The sequence below is a fragment of the Malus domestica genome, chromosome 14, assembly GCF_042453785.1.
Source record: "Malus domestica chromosome 14, GDT2T_hap1".
In the NCBI taxonomy this organism is placed as follows: Eukaryota; Viridiplantae; Streptophyta; class Magnoliopsida; order Rosales; family Rosaceae; genus Malus; species Malus domestica.
Genome location: NC_091674.1, coordinates 11,321,991 through 11,337,700, shown reverse-complemented (window position 1 = coordinate 11,337,700; position 15,710 = coordinate 11,321,991). Strand labels below are relative to the sequence as shown.

The 15,710-nt window shown below is 36.9% G+C and overlaps 1 protein-coding gene across 2 annotated transcripts; it reads left to right on the top strand.

Moving 5' to 3' along the window:
- The first annotated feature begins 6,958 nt into the window (after nt 1–6,958).
- LOC114821021 (gamma-tubulin complex component 2) lies at nt 6,959–15,065 on the top strand. 2 transcript variants are annotated; one of them, XM_029092675.2, is made up of 21 exons: nt 6,959–7,376; nt 7,478–7,536; nt 7,641–7,686; nt 7,774–7,908; nt 7,994–8,125; nt 8,289–8,372; nt 8,464–8,562; nt 8,690–8,781; nt 9,508–9,580; nt 9,656–9,808; nt 9,932–10,051; nt 10,175–10,228; nt 11,459–11,542; nt 11,645–11,719; nt 11,806–11,937; nt 12,150–12,275; nt 12,358–12,465; nt 12,940–13,002; nt 13,175–13,249; nt 14,260–14,459; nt 14,542–15,065. In XM_029092675.2, exons 1-21 carry the CDS (start codon nt 7,290–7,292, stop codon nt 14,666–14,668), a joined length of 2,124 nt encoding a protein of 707 aa, XP_028948508.2. In that variant the 5' UTR covers nt 6,959–7,289; the 3' UTR covers nt 14,669–15,065. The 2 variants fall into 2 exon arrangements, with proteins under 2 accessions (XP_028948508.2, XP_070667662.1); XM_070811561.1 differs by lacking the exon at nt 6,959–7,376 and having other exon boundaries at nt 7,491–7,536; nt 7,765–7,908.
- The last annotated feature ends 645 nt before the right edge of the window (nt 15,066–15,710 follow it).

The following is a 15,710-nucleotide window of genomic DNA, read 5'->3' as shown; positions in this document are numbered from 1 at the left end:
CATAGACCACTTTTTCAAAGTGCTCTGACAAAGTTAAAACACGTAAAACTTGTAGCTCCAACTACATTGCTATGACCAAGAAAGGTAAAGGAATAGCATTACTACTTGTTGTTGGGGAAACTTCTATATATGTCTACCTCCACCCTTCACGGATAGGCAGACCTGCAAAAATGCTCAACCATTCCTCATATCTGAAAGGGCACTCTCAACAAAGTCTCTTGAAATACTCAGCCTCCTTTCCCCCGATAATACCTCTGCAACAAGCCACACCAGAACAAAAGTATCTCATATCATCAAGGTTAAAAGCAAGAGTATTCCATACCATGCTTTTTCCTTGTCTTTTCCTTTGCCCATGTTCTTACCTGCAAGACAAGGAGAAAGAAAACAATCAGTCGGAACCTGAAATCAAATTTCTAATATGGAACTGATTGCCTGGAACCTTTGCCTGGTTGCTCACGTAGCATTGCTCTCGAGTACTCATCATCAACTGTTGTCAAGGTCACGAATCATTTCGGCAAATACTTCAGAACAGTTGATACGATATTGGCTCTTTACACTAAAGCTGCCAAGCATGGATGAGTCGCTGAGAAGTAGTGCTCTAAAGGACCATTCAAATGCAAAGGTTGTTCACCACTTTTGCGATGCAAAAGATTAAAGCAAAAGGTTCAACGATGAGCTAGAACAAATCACTGTAGCACAACACCCTCCCTGCAGAACCGCATAATCCAGACGGAGAAGTCTAAGTCAAATCCAAGTTCGGCATCGCTGCCCTATCCGAAGAGCTCAAGAAACTTCAACAACCTTTTGCTAGCAACATTGCCAAAGAGCAAAGCCTCGCCATACCACATCCATTACTTTGTCAATAGCAAAAGTATCACATATCATCAAGGTCGAACGAACTCTTGATTTGATGGACTTGTTTTGACCCTTAAATTCTTGAGTCGGCCTTATACTCTGGAGGAAACTAGAAAACCCTCCAGCCCAGTTCAAGAATAAGTCTGTGGAAAATTACTTCTTCAAAAGCAAAAGTATCTCATATCATCTCTTCTCATTTTTCTTCTCTTTATCCTTCATGCTGCCCACAAGATAGGGAGAATGAGAACAATCAGCCGAAACTCAAAATCAAACTTCTGATCTAGGACTGATTTCTTGAAGCTCTGATTACTTACCTTGTCTGTCACCTCTTTCGGCAGATCTCCTAGCTCGGCGACTTGGGGGACTCCTACTACATGGTTTGTATAGTGCTTGACCAAGCCTGAAACTACAAGTAAGCTTCAAGTGAAATTGATACATTCCCTTGTGCATCTCCACCGGTTAAAGATACCATCCTTGGATGAAAGAAGAGTACTTCCAGAGAAGATGTCACCTCTACCTATGGGACAGATAAGGCAAGTGAAGACGATACCACACTTCTGTACTTAGAAGTTTCGTGATTACTCAGCGGCTTGGATCTTGCAAGTCCCCAACCGAGGAGCTTCCCTCACTCGGGAACTTAAAGGAGCACTGTTTGTACCATACTTGACCAATCCTAAAACTACCGAGCACCGGTCAACGTTATACCGTTAAGGACCTAGAAGAGTTTCCCACCAATCAGGATGCCAATCACAGCGCGACATGTGTCGACGTCAGAAGCCAATCATAACGCGACATGTGTTAACATCGGAAGCCAATTACAACACGACAAATGTCAATGTCAAAACAAAGCTAGAAACTCTCTTCTATAAAAGGAGATCATTCTCCCACAAAATTTCCTAATGTCATTTGTACTAAATCATTCACTATGACTCACTAAAGGAGAACTTGAACCTATGTACTTGTGTAAGCCTTTCATAATTAATGAGAACTCATCTATTCCATGGACGTAGCCAATCTGGGTGAACCACGTACATCTTGTGTTTGCTTCCCTGTCTCTATCCATTTACATACTTATCCACACTAGTGACCTGAGCAATCTAGCGAAGGTCAAAAACTTGACACTTTCTGTTGTACCAAAGTCCTCACTGATTTTGTGCATCAACAGAAGAAAACACACAGTTAAAAACCATGTTTTATTTATTTTTATTTATGTTATGGAAAACTAACCAAAACCCCCCAAAAAACTTTCCTTTTAATCATCAAGACAAATTTTTTTGATAATACCCAAAATGGGCATGGAAAAGAAGACAAGGAAAAAAACATTTCAGGGATATCACATGCAAAAGCAAAAATTAGGCTCCAGGAGACAGCTATGCACTAAGCTCACATGCATTTATCAAGACAAGCAAGTTTATATGCAAAGAAGAAAAAAGACAAATAAGTCAGACCATGTTTCATAAACAGTGCTGACAATTTCAGCAACAGTAGAAGATGACAAGTACCAAGGAGATGTCAATACCATACATTTGTAAAGATTTTAATTTTTCAAAGTATTCTCACTTAGTACCAATGAGATGTCAATACCATACATTTGTAAAGATTTTAATTTTTCAGAGTATTCTCACTTAGTCTATATAAGAGGAGTTCCATTCATTGTAAAAACACATCTTAACATCTCAACACCTGAATACCATACTCTCACCATATACTCACACCATCTTCATCCGTAGCCTTTATAGCATTCTTGTAAACACTTCCTTGTAAGCACTTTCCTGTAAACAATTATCTTTGTAAACATTCTATATATCAAGTTCAAGTGTACATATTCAAGCAATCTCCAAGTCTTAAGTAAGCTTTATTTTCCTTCTTTAGTGTGTTGGTTTAATTAGACTTCTAGTCCAAAACAGGGAAACACTATTGTAGTTATATTATTAACCTGTTAGACTGACAATCATATTTTGTTCGAGCATTCTGTTATAGTTGAATGCTTGCCATACAAATAACTGGACATTAACCAGGGTACCTCTGAGTTCTTCGTACCTTTAAGTTCAGCTGTTAAGGTCTTATACTTGTACTGTGAGTGGTCGTCATGCTGAATATGTTGAGTTCCATGTGTAAGGTTTTATGTCTAGTTGTTATAATGGTCATCTAACTATTTGATCGGGCATGCTTTGCGAATTTGGTATCAGAGCCAAGTTTAGCATTTTAATATTATAATTATAATAGTAAAGTACCTTGAGGACGGAAGTCATTAACACAACTGATATCACACTTGTTTATTTTGTATGAACAACATATATTATTGTCATTGTAGACCACCTTGTCAACCACAACCACCAGGTATTTATTGTCCCAGACACCCAACTATAATTAGCATAAAGAGAAGGTTAGCATATATATCCAAAAGAATTAGCAGGACTTTGAAGAAGCAGAAGTTTTATCTTGGTTATTTTGAACATCCTTCATTTATTCGTATATATAATAACACAGAAGTGCAACATAAAGTTTTAGAAGCAAAAAGAGCAATAGATCAAGTTTTAGAGACCTTGAGAGAAGAAAGAGAGTTTCCAAGAAACTAGTTAGCCGTAACTCTAAAGAAATGTAGATTGTAGTTTATAATAGATTATCTTAATTTAGAAATTAGTGAACCTCAAAAAAGAAAAATAACCTTAGATCAAAATAGTTTAGTTTGTTATTTTCCATTGAGAAAGCATGATCATATTTTGCATAGTGAAAAAAATTAACAAGCCAATAGTATTGTAGATCTTATTATTAGTCAAGCAGAAAATATAAAATTAGAAAATAATAAGCATAATCATTTGTTAAACCAGTTGTTAGAGTATTTTTAGAAAAATTCCATAAAAATAATTAGACAAAATTTTGACTATATTACATCTCAGTTTGAAGATAATAATAAAAATATTCAAAGGTTTCCTAGCAAAATAGAGATAAAAGAGCTTGTTGACCTCATAGATAGTAAGTCTAAGCAAGTAGAACTAAAATCATTAGAAATAGTTGAGCAGTTAAAATTAGAAGTTCAAAAAAATTCAATTAGTGCAAAAAGAGTTGAGTGAACAAGTAGATAAGTTGCATAATAAAATAGATGAATTATTAGTTTAATGATCAATTCTAGAACTAGCAGAAAATATATTCAAGCTTTGAAAGAAATTAGTAAGCTAGATAAAGAACCAGTAGGTTTAACAGATTTTTCAACATAAGTAGCAAGTAGTAATATTTATTCTCATTAGGCAAAATAATTTAATTATTAAATTAGTTTTAAGTTTGGTTGAAAAATTATATCAAGTTGAAGAACAAATAGCAAAAATAAACCAAGTTTTACATAAAGCATCTTCATCACTGCCACCATCTTTGTTAGAAAAATTAGAAAATTTAACTTTAAGTACAAATAATCATATTAAAAGACCTAAGATAAATCATTTTGATAACAAAAAATGGAACTTTTTAAGAGAAAAGGAAAAGAAGTAGTTAGAACTGAAGATATTTATCCAAATGAAGAAGAAGCACAAGAATTTATTAGAACAGGTTTTGAGAGAACACTAAAAAAATAAATATAATTTGTACCAATAAGGTTTATTTGAAAATAGAAGTAGAATTGTAAGTAGCATCAGTTAACATGAAGTTAACTGTATTGATAAAGAAGTTACACTTAATTTAATTAGCAAAGTAGTTACTCATTTAAGAAGATCACATTTTAGTCAAATTCATATAGGAACAATATTAATTGGAATAACAAGATTAACCAGAGCACAAGTAGACACAAAAACTTTAGTGTATATATATGATGATAGATGAGATAATCACCAACAAGCAGCAATAGCAACAACTGAAGTAGATTTAAGTTCAAACTTAGCAGTCATAGAATGCATTCCAAATTATGTTATGACAATTAATGAATTTAGTAAATATATTAAAGTAAACATAAGAACAAAAAATTATAATATGAAAGGAGAGTATAAAAATTTGTGTATTAGCTTAATGTATATTGGTAAAGTGTTTGATAGATATAATCATAAGTTTAATTTAAAATTTCAAAATTTAATTCAAATATTTGGTAGTAAACATGTAAATATGATAGAAGCAAAACCCGTAGATAATAACTTTTTAGAAGGAACTCAATGGACATTACCTAATTTACAAGTAGTAAGAAATAGACAACCAGATAAAGTACAAATATATGAAACTAGTACAAGTCAAGCAACAATTAGGTTTAGTAATTACAAGCAACTAGAAAAAATATAAGATGATGAAAATGAGATCGAAAATGAAAGTATTCATATGACTTTTGATAATTTAGATATTAATTTAGTTCAGCGCGAAGAAATGGAAAAAGGGAAAAATCTCAAGGTTGTTGAGAAGCTTTGTGCAGGCAAGACAATTTGTGTGTTGATTTGGAGGAGGTCTTTTTGTTGCACGAAGTCATATTTATAAGACTGAAAATACATTTGGACGTGATGTAGAATTGTATCGTGCATCACCAAATCACCTATGATGATAATCCACTTCTTTTCTGATAGCATCACACCTTGCTGTAGATAATGCATTTAAAATCACAGTGGATAAAACACATCATATGCCATTTAATGCTCACATGCTGATCACTTCACATGCATGACTTATCCAAATATGCCTCGTGCAATTGATTTGAAATATTGCATGAACAGTCTCCACATAATCTCTTTCTGCTGCCGTGCTGATTGCATGGAGTTGTAAGTCGCCAGCTGTGCAATCCCTCGTTATTCCATCATTATCCCGACCAGCTGTGCTCTTGATAATATTTAGATATTTTAATATATTATTCAAGAGATAAATATATGATTAAAAAAATCATAATTTAACCCCTTAAATAATAATTAAAAATTATCGTTACAAAGGTGTCATTCATCAGTGTACGACCTCGATTACTCGGACCGATGATGTAAATTTGGGTTCAAACAGTAATATGCTACACGACATCATGATAGAGTTCAATTTATCTAAACTGTACCTTCTTGCAGGTTTCTTAATGATTTTCTATCGTGCTTGTAGAATATCGAAACTCTCTCAACGTCTTTTCGGTACGTCTCTTGATGTAAGGTAAACCACCTTTCGACGTCATCCATATGGCTTACGATTGCTTGGACAAGTGTCACCCACCTTAGGTAAATGTCATCTGCTATGTAATACCTTATATTGTACTAACGCCCGTTGATGTAATAGTCTAGATGAGGTGATTTACCTTCTGTTAGGTTAGTAAAGAGAGGTGAACACCCAAGAACTGTAATATCATTTTGGCATCCTGAGAGTCCAAAGAAAGCATGCCAAATCCATGTGTCAAACAAGGTAACCGCCTCTAACACAATAGTTGGCTTTCTTAATCTTCGGCTAGATCCTCCTTACCATATAGTGGGACAATTTTTCCACTGCCAATACATGCAATCTAATGACCCTATCATGCCTAGAAAGCCACGTTCTTGGCTTTGCGAAGGAGTTGAGCAAGATTTGCTTGATTTGGTTCATGGAGGTACGTATCTTTATACATCTGAACAATTGTGTGACAAAATTGAGCAAGATTCTCAAGGCATGTAGACTCAGACATACTATATGTATCATCCATCGCATTAGCCGGGGAGGCGTAGGCCATCATTCGGAATGCAACAATAATCTTTTGGTGATGCAAGAAACCAAGCAACCTGTTTTATCAATCTTCTGTCGAAAGAACGAATTGACATGCTTAACATCTTGAAGCAAACGCTTGAAGACATGACGCCTCATCCGGAAACAATGTCTAAAATCATCTTCTAGGTACACCATCTTGGAGTTGAAGTAGTTGTTCATCAGAGTTTCATGCGCGATCTCTCTTTGTCGTGGTTTATAAGAGCGATCAACAAAAAAACCACCCTATTGAGGTTGTTGTTTCCTCACACGCTATGGTCACGACCATTGCTGCCATAACTGTTCTGTTGCATATGACTATACCTGTGATACGGTGGTGGAGCGGACCCATGAAGTGATCCGTCCCGGGTCAGGATGTGACAATATGACTATACTTGGGCATTTCGATTGAAGATGGTATATAAATATAGTTTGTCACTGCTTATTTTTTAATATTGCGTGTAAAAAAAAAAAAGCTCCCTTTTCCCCTTATTCCCGCCACCCTAGCCCACCCAAGCTACCACCACTACCCACAGAACACTACCAGCTCTCTCTCTCTCTCTCTCTCTCTCTCTCTCCCTCCTGCCACCATCTTCCTCTCCAGATTCTGCAATTGGACTACCTCTCTAGGTTATCCACATTTTCTAGGGATTTCAAATTTGAACGTCCTCTCTCTTACGACTTCCCAAGAAACAAAGCATCGTGGCCGTCGAATTTGTGCCCTAGGGGGCTTCATATAGTTAGTCAGAGTAAGAGGGTTACTTGTGCTGTTCTGAATTCCGATGGAGAATAATACTTCAACAATTTCATGCCCCTCAACTCCTCGTTGGAACTCCGAGCGCCCTTTCCTCACCGGCCGCTTTCACCAGGTTCCTACTTTTCCCTTTAATCTTCTTCACTCCACTCCAATTTTGCTCTGTGAAGTTTGCGAACCGAAATGCCGTTTGGAATTTGACATTTTCTGTTTCAGGAAACCAAATCGACGTCGCGATTTGCAGATACCGATGGCTATTCCGTTGGTTCTCTTTCGTAAGCATGATATCACATCTTCATCCAGTTACATATGTGTTCATACATTTCTTCTTTCTGTCGTTCTTAATTGATAAAGAAAGCCCCAATTTTGAAATTTGCAGCTTGGGATTCGAAAAGGCCATTGGTTGTTACAATGCTGCTGTTCAGGTGAGTTTGAATTTGAATTTGGAATTTCAAAATTTCAAAATTTCGGGTTAGTGGAAGTGGTGCTTATGATGGTTGTAGCACAAATAGGAACTTGTTGTCATCGATGACATTTTGTCTGCAATGGTTGGGATCCAAGGACGCTACGTTTCAATCAATAGGGCACACGGAAATGAGGACAAGTACACCTTTCAAGTTGATGCATCCATGGATTTAGCTCTTCAGGTACGAATCGGTTGAATCTCTTTGTTGTTTTATAGTCAGGCGTTTTAATATTTCTCATTTTTCTTTGGGTACTGAAATGCTTCAGGAATTAGCCAAACGGGTATTCCCTCTGTGCGAGAACTTTATGCTCATTAACCAGTTTGTTGAATCAAGATCCCAATTCAAGAATGGCTTAGTCAATCATGCATTTGCTGCTGCGCTGAGGGCGCTCCTTCTAGTAGGGTTATTTCCCCTCACTATTTTAAGTTGACTCGATAACCATTTCATTTCTTTGCCATTTGACCTAAAGCTCATGGTCAAGGGAAAGAATAAATATGGATAAAGAAAATGATGCATAAGTGATCTTGTCCACTGAACACCTTCTGATTTTTCTGTATTAGGATTACCAGGCCATGGTGGCACAGCTAGAACACCAGTTTCGACTGGGAAGACTGTCCCTACAAGGCTTGTGGTTTTACTGTCAGGTTGAAGCTTCTCTGAGATATTTTTTTTTAACTATATTTAGGGATTTTTTTTCCTTTCGAGTCTGACCGAGTTCTATAATCTGTGTTGCAGCCAATGATGGGGTCCATGCAAGCACTATCCAGTGTAATACAGATGGCTTCTGCTAATAATTTTGCAGGTTCTGCAGTACTTAACCTCTTGCAGAGCCAGGTACTCTTATGTCTGAGTTACATAAAATTTTGTTGCTCCCTTTAGAAGTAATAACTGTTTCCACCACTTGTTTCTCATTCTTATCTTGCTGCTATTGGTGCATACTGTGGGTCTTTGCAATAAATAGGCCAAGGCCATGGCTGGTGATAGTGGTGTAAGGTCATTACTAGAAAAGATGACAGAATGTGCTTGCAATGCATACCTTGGAATATTGGAGAGGTAATTATACTTGTGCATGAAACTTTACCTGCCAACTTGTTATACATCTCTTGTTAACATGACTGACTAGTTACATAAGCATAATATGCTTCAAAGACTATTCTTCCCATCAACTAAGTTCTTCCATTTTCTTGTAGAACGCTATAAAATGTTCTTTTGCTCCTTAACTATCTTTGTTTTACTTTGTTTATCTTGGGGAGGGGGGTGGGTGGAGGAGCTGGTTTTAGTTTAAAAAAAAATTTATGAGCTCAGCCAACTGCCGTATTTGGGAAATTTTGTTGGACTAAGATGTGTTGTAGACCCAAGATCACCCGTGGGGGACATAATTGACACTTGGGTGTCTTGAGAGGGATTAGAAATTAGGACATATTTTAGACCAACCCAAGGGTACTGGCCATTTTAAAGATTATATGTCGGGTGCCTTACAACCCTGCTTAACCCTCTATTTGTTGTGCTGGCTTCTCTATGTTATAATTCATGTACACAAAAGCGTTTGTGTATTCATGCTCATTTTCTTGGAGTAGTATTATATCCCCTGTTTCTATATATTCATTCCTTAAATAGTTTTGACATGAATTTCTTATTTAAGTCTATTTGAATGTGGAAAGAGAGATTAGGTTGTTTTGCTTCTTTTCTTTTGGCAGTAATGGCTTTGAGTATCATTTGCACAACACTTTATTGCTAATTTGGTTGATCCCTGGGCATGGGATTGAAATTTACTTGTAGATGGGTTTATGAAGGAGTCATTGATGATCCTTTTGGTGAATTTTTCATTGCTGAAAACAAATATCTTCAAAAGGTATGTCATCTGATTTCAAAATTATGAGTGCAACAAATTTAGGCTTATTACGTTACAGTTTGTTAAACTGTACAGGAAAGCCTCACTCAAGATTATGATGCCAAGTATTGGAGGCAACGTTACAGCCTCAAGGATGGAATTCCTAGCTTCCTAGCAAATATTTCTGGGACAATTTTGACCACAGGAAAATATTTAAATGTCATGAGGGAATGCGGACATCATGTTCAGGTTTGGGTTATAATTATCCATATACAATGTTTTATTTCTCTTTTAGAACACAAGAAATGAGGAAAATTCTTTCCCTCAATGTGTTTGTGTTAATACATGTCATTGACTTTATTGGATAAATAGGTCCCTCTATCAGAAAATTCGAAATTGATGACCTTTGGCTCTAATCACCGTTATCTTGAGTGTATAAAGTCTGCGTATGACTTTGCCAGCAGTGAGCTCTTAAATCTCATCAAAGAAAAGGTGAGGTTTAGTTTGTAGGAAATGGTTTTCCTCTGAATATTCTTTGTCTCTCTCTGGTCTTTGCTGCCAACTTTATGCAATTTGTTTATGTTGTTGACTAATCTTCCATCCTTTCTTGTGTAGTATGATCTGATGGGAAAGCTGCGATCTATAAAGCACTATCTTCTTCTTGATCAGGTATATTGTTTTATGACCAATGAACTTGGAAATAGATCACCTATATTATACACTAGATAGATACCATGTTTCGTATGAAATCGTAACTAAAAAGTTTTGAACCTTGTAGATCAGGTGGGATTCTGGGTAAAGGTTAGGTTATTCTTCTACCTCATCTATCCCTTATAATACTTAGGACATAGTGTTTAATAACACACATCTTTCTGTCTAAAGTTACTATGCTTATGATTTTTGGGTGGAGGGATTTGAACAAACAACAACAACAACAACAAAGCCTTACCCCACTAAGTGGGGTTGGCTATATGAATCCTAGAACGCCATTGCGCTTGGTTTTGTGCCATGTCTTCCGTTAGATTCAAGTAGTCCAAGTCTTTTCTTAGAGTCTCTGTCCAAGTCTTCCTAGGTCATTTTGCCTCATCAAGTGTGTAAATCTATATGTATATTAGCTGGCATTAATTTTCTTAAACCCTATGAAGGAGCAAGCTTGATCTTCAGGTCTAGGTCTTGTAGCTCTTGAAGTACCTGGGGATTTTCCAACATTTATATGTGTTATTAAACACTGAATATAAAAGTGAAGATAGATGACTTAAAGGATGAAAATAGATGACTGCCTGTAAGACACTATGAAAATAGAGGACTTTGTGATGAGGTGTTTGTAATAATATCTCTTCTGCAAGCTTTTACATGCATATTTAAGAATTTGGTTTACTTTGTATTTTGAAATTTCATATAGAGAAGATATAAAAGTGAGTATTTGATAAACTCCGAAATTCTCCTTTTCGAAATAGGAACTCGAATCATTGCAGGGATATGTTTCAATTTGTATAGGTCCCAAAATTCAAGAATTCCGTATACTGCTATTACATGAAAAAAGAAAAACGAAAAACTCCGTAAAAGAAGGTGCATAGAACATGCGATGTCCATGGTTTATATCATCCATGGTTAACTTTTTAATTTCAATTACAAGAAGAATTGCCATATTTATTTATATAGTTTTTGTGAGGTAAACACAGTTTTTTGGAGAATGAAGAAAAGGATTGTATTTATGCAATCTTAATTTACGATGCACCAAGGACTTGGTGTTTGTTGAATAATTGCACTATGTTGTGGATCTGATTAAGGAAAGATGAATCGACTTTACATGGAAATAAGCTTTCTTTTTGTTAAGTTTACTACAAAAATCATGCTATTCAAAATCAATTGGATGGAGAACTGATGGTGTTTATACAGGGTGATTTTTTAGTTCATTTTATGGATATCGCTCGAGATGAGCTCACGAAAAAGCTTGATGAGATTTCTGTGGAGAAGCTGCAGGTTTAGTCTTCTTTCTTCATCAAGTTCCTTAGCTGGCAAATTTTTCTTTCTGCTTTCTCAATTCAAATGATTGAGATGTTTTAACTTTTGTTGGCTAAATAGTCTCTTCTAGACCTTGCTTTGCGCACCACAGCAGCTGCAGCAGATCCTTGCCATGAGGACTTAACATGTTGCGTGGTAAACAGCTCTATCCTTTTGCTCATATATGACAAATTTATGTATTGATTTCCCATTAATTCAATCTTCTTGCTGTTTTGCTTCAGGAAACATCTTCTTTGCTCAAAAAACTGGGGACACTTAAAGATCGTGAAAAGAGCAGGCCTGCCCCTGATGATAATGATCTGGAGGAGCCAGTGAGCATAACTGGCCTTGAGACATTCTCTTTAAATTATAAGGTTTGTTAATGACTTGTTTTTATTTTATTTAGTCATTTATATCTTTACTCGGCCCCATCCCCAAAAAAATCACAAAAACAGTTTGACGTGACCCCCGAAGTATGCTAATTATACCAGAGTTTAAATGGATCTAGATCTTGAAAGTTTTCATATAATGCCTATGATCAAACCATTTGTCTTTGATTTGTTATGACTGTTTGGTTCTGTTTCAGATTCGGTGGCCGTTGTCTATTGTTATCTCAAAAAATTCCCTAACAAAGTACCAGTTAATTTTCCGCTTTCTTTTCCACTGTAAGCATGTGGATCGCCAGCTTTGTGGGGCTTGGCAAGCACATCAAGTATGGGTTTAATTTGATTTACTTGTAGCCAGATAATTTAGCCTCTTTTCTTTGTTTGATTCAGTGGAAATATGTATTGCAGGCAGTTCGTGCCCTTAACATGCGTGGAACTGCTATCTCCAGATCATCACTGCTGTGCCGTAGCATGCTTAAATTTATTAATAGCCTTCTACACTATCTAACATTTGAGGCAGGTTTTACCTTCCAATATGCTTTTTCCGTGGAAGATTTTTCCATGCTATAGATGTATTGTGGTGCTTTTTCCCTATATTAAAGCACCTTGTTTTTTCTCCATCAGTTTTGATTTTTAATGGTATTCTTTTTGTTTTTGGCTATTACCGATACACATCGTATGTAGCGCAGGCTTAGATATACATGTCATACTTCTTTTTTCCTCATTTGATGTGTGATCCTTGTTGCATATCCTTGCTTTGCAAATCACATTGCATTCTATATAATGTTTTCTTCTATCTGAGAGATGATGTGCATCTGCATATAGACATCATACTGCAAAGAGCATAGATGCATAGTACTTAAGACTGCAATGTGCATCTGTAAATCCCGTTGCATTTTTCTATCAGACACTTCTGAAATATATTTTCGCAGCAATGATGAGGAAATTACTGGGTTTATGTTTTCTCAGAGCAGATCTTCTTGTTTACAGGTTATTGAGCCCAATTGCCATGTGATGCATAAAAGACTTAAGACTGCAAAGAGCATAGATGAGGTCTGTTCTTCCTCTTATAGAAACTCTCGTCTTCATTCAAAAAAAAAAAAAAAAAAAAGAAATCTTTTGGCTGAAAAAAGGAGAATTCGGTTTAGGTCATTCTGATAGATGTAGCAGTACTGTTTATTAAGAGGAAGCTCATGTTTGTCTTACAAGGTTCTTCCTGTTACAGGTTATCCAACACCATGACTTTTTCCTTGACAAGTGTTTGAGGGGATGCTTGCTTCTTTTGCCTGAATTTCTTAAGGTTTGTTCTTAATACAGTCAAGCTTACATGCATTAGTAGAAACAAGGATATATGTGTATGTGCACGCATATATATACATATATATATATATATATATATAGAAAAGGTTGGAAGAGACTATATCTCTTCAACTGGAAGAGAGGAAAGCTCTAATAAGGTAACGGGGACATGGAAAGAAATGCAACAGGTCGTATATGTTTGAGGCCAAGGAGATAATATAGTGGAGATTGTTTGCGCAAAGTTGATCATAGCCTCCATGTTTAATGTAGGGCCTTACTAAGATAATGAAATTTTTAGGCGTCAAGAGCCTTCGACATCAAATGTCTTGGACTCTGCAAGTCAACTCATGTGTCATGCATGAGCATAAGAACTTAATTTCTTGGACTATTAACTTTTCAAAGCATATAAAGTACTTCTTTCATAGACTCGTTGGTACACGTTTTAGTGAAAAGAACCAAATTAATAAACTGCTATAAGACTCAATTCATGAGACCTATAAACTGATCATGTGACGTAGAGAATAAATGTACAAATTGTGTTTAGTACATAAAGAAGTACAAAAGCTCCTAATCAAAGAAATCCACAAATTTCTTCTATTTCTTTCCACAACTAGTTTTTGTACATTTCAGAACTAGGCGAGGGAGCCTTGGACCAGCGGGAAAATGCCCGGGGGCTGGGCCCACTTTTAACTTTACTTTCAAATAATTTTGAACACTGACCAAGTTTCAAAGCTTTGCCAATGCTTCTGGTTTCTCAGTACTGTAGTTACCGTGAATCCAAGCACAGATCTGTCTTTTATCTCCACCAAGGATAATTTGGAACCAAAGGTCCAAAATTCAAAATTAGGATATGCAAAAACCCACAATGTAATAATTGGCAGAGGGGATCAAAACATGTTGAGATGGGGATCATATCTCTTTGGAATTATATGTCCAGAACTAGAGTTTCGGAATTCTTGATTTGTCTTTGTTCTTTGCCTTAATAGTTAATACTGAGTTGTATGAATGCAGAAGGTGGAGAGTCTGAAATTGCTTTGCTTACAATATGCTGCAGCAACTCAGTGGTTAATATCATCTTCTATTGATGTTCCTAGCCTTGTCGATTTTGATGGTTCACTTGTGCCAGAAAAACCGAAACCATCAAAATCGCGGACCCCATCTCAGGCACTAAAATTAAGCTCCAGCAACAAAACTGTTGCTGACTCTATTCTGTAAGTTTGAAGTGGCTGTGGGATAAATGATTACACACGTGCACACACCTCTCTCTCTCTCTCTGACCCATGTATTTTGCAGGAAATTCGAGAGGGAGTTCAATGCAGAGCTTCAGAGCCTGGGACCGATATTGAACAGCAGTTCCAAAGCAGAACCATATTTGACTCATCTTTCGCAGTGCATTTTGGGGACCGGAAATGAACAATGATTTCTAGCATCTTTTCTGTTTTGGTGTGTGGATTTCCCGGTTTGTGAAAATATTACTTGTTAGAGAGTTTTGAATTGGTCCTCTGAGTCTGCGGCTGTACTCTGAATTAGTCATGTTTTTTTGTTTTGTTTTGAGGGAGGGCGGGTAGATCGTCAGGTTCACTGTTAATACGGTTGTAACTGGCTACTGATGAGGTGAAATTTGGTTTTTCCATCTGTTGGAAGTCTCAGTCATGATGCATGGGACTGGATATGCTGGCTAGCTTGTCGTGTTCACTAGAGTCGAAACAAGTACCCCCGTAGCCAGGAGCACCATAAGCACATATATCGACAGGGAGTTTCGTTGGTCTATGTATTGTAACTGCTACTATTAAATGCATAATTTTGATTCCCTTGTATACGTGCTATAATTTCCGTAACCAGCATGGATTTCCATATGACGCTGCGGCAGGAGCGTCAACATGCGTAATTAGCTGCAGCTATAGAATATGGATCGTGGATAGCTCTCGCAGTTTGGCGCTCTTGGTATGACTTTGGATGTCGAAGGAGATGGCACTTCTCGGCCTCCTCAAACACCGCTCGCCTGCTGTTTTTTGAGTGGGTTCAGTGGCTACCTTCCCGACCGTCTGCTTTACAGAACAAACTCAAGTGATTTGTGAGGGTTTATTTACTGAACAACTCACCGATGGTCTGTATCTTCGGGATTCGTTTAATCTCTCCAAAATCTGCTTTCTGATCAGTGATTCCCCGGCCACCACATTCAGGGATCCATTATCACACCCAAAAAAACCAAACTCTGCCTTACGTGAAGTTACCATGTCATCGGAACCTATAACAAAGCACACATTTCCACCGTCGGGGCACAGCTTAGGGTAAGGAGCATCTTTGTCGAATCAAAAGTGAGGCGAGTGTTGCCTTATCCGCCCTGATAGGCAAACGTTGCCTTATCTTCCAAGTCCAACTCCCTTGGGAATTAGAAAATAACCATACGGCTTTAAATCTCTTGGGACTTGAAATTCCTCGCTCGATTAAGGCGAGTGTAG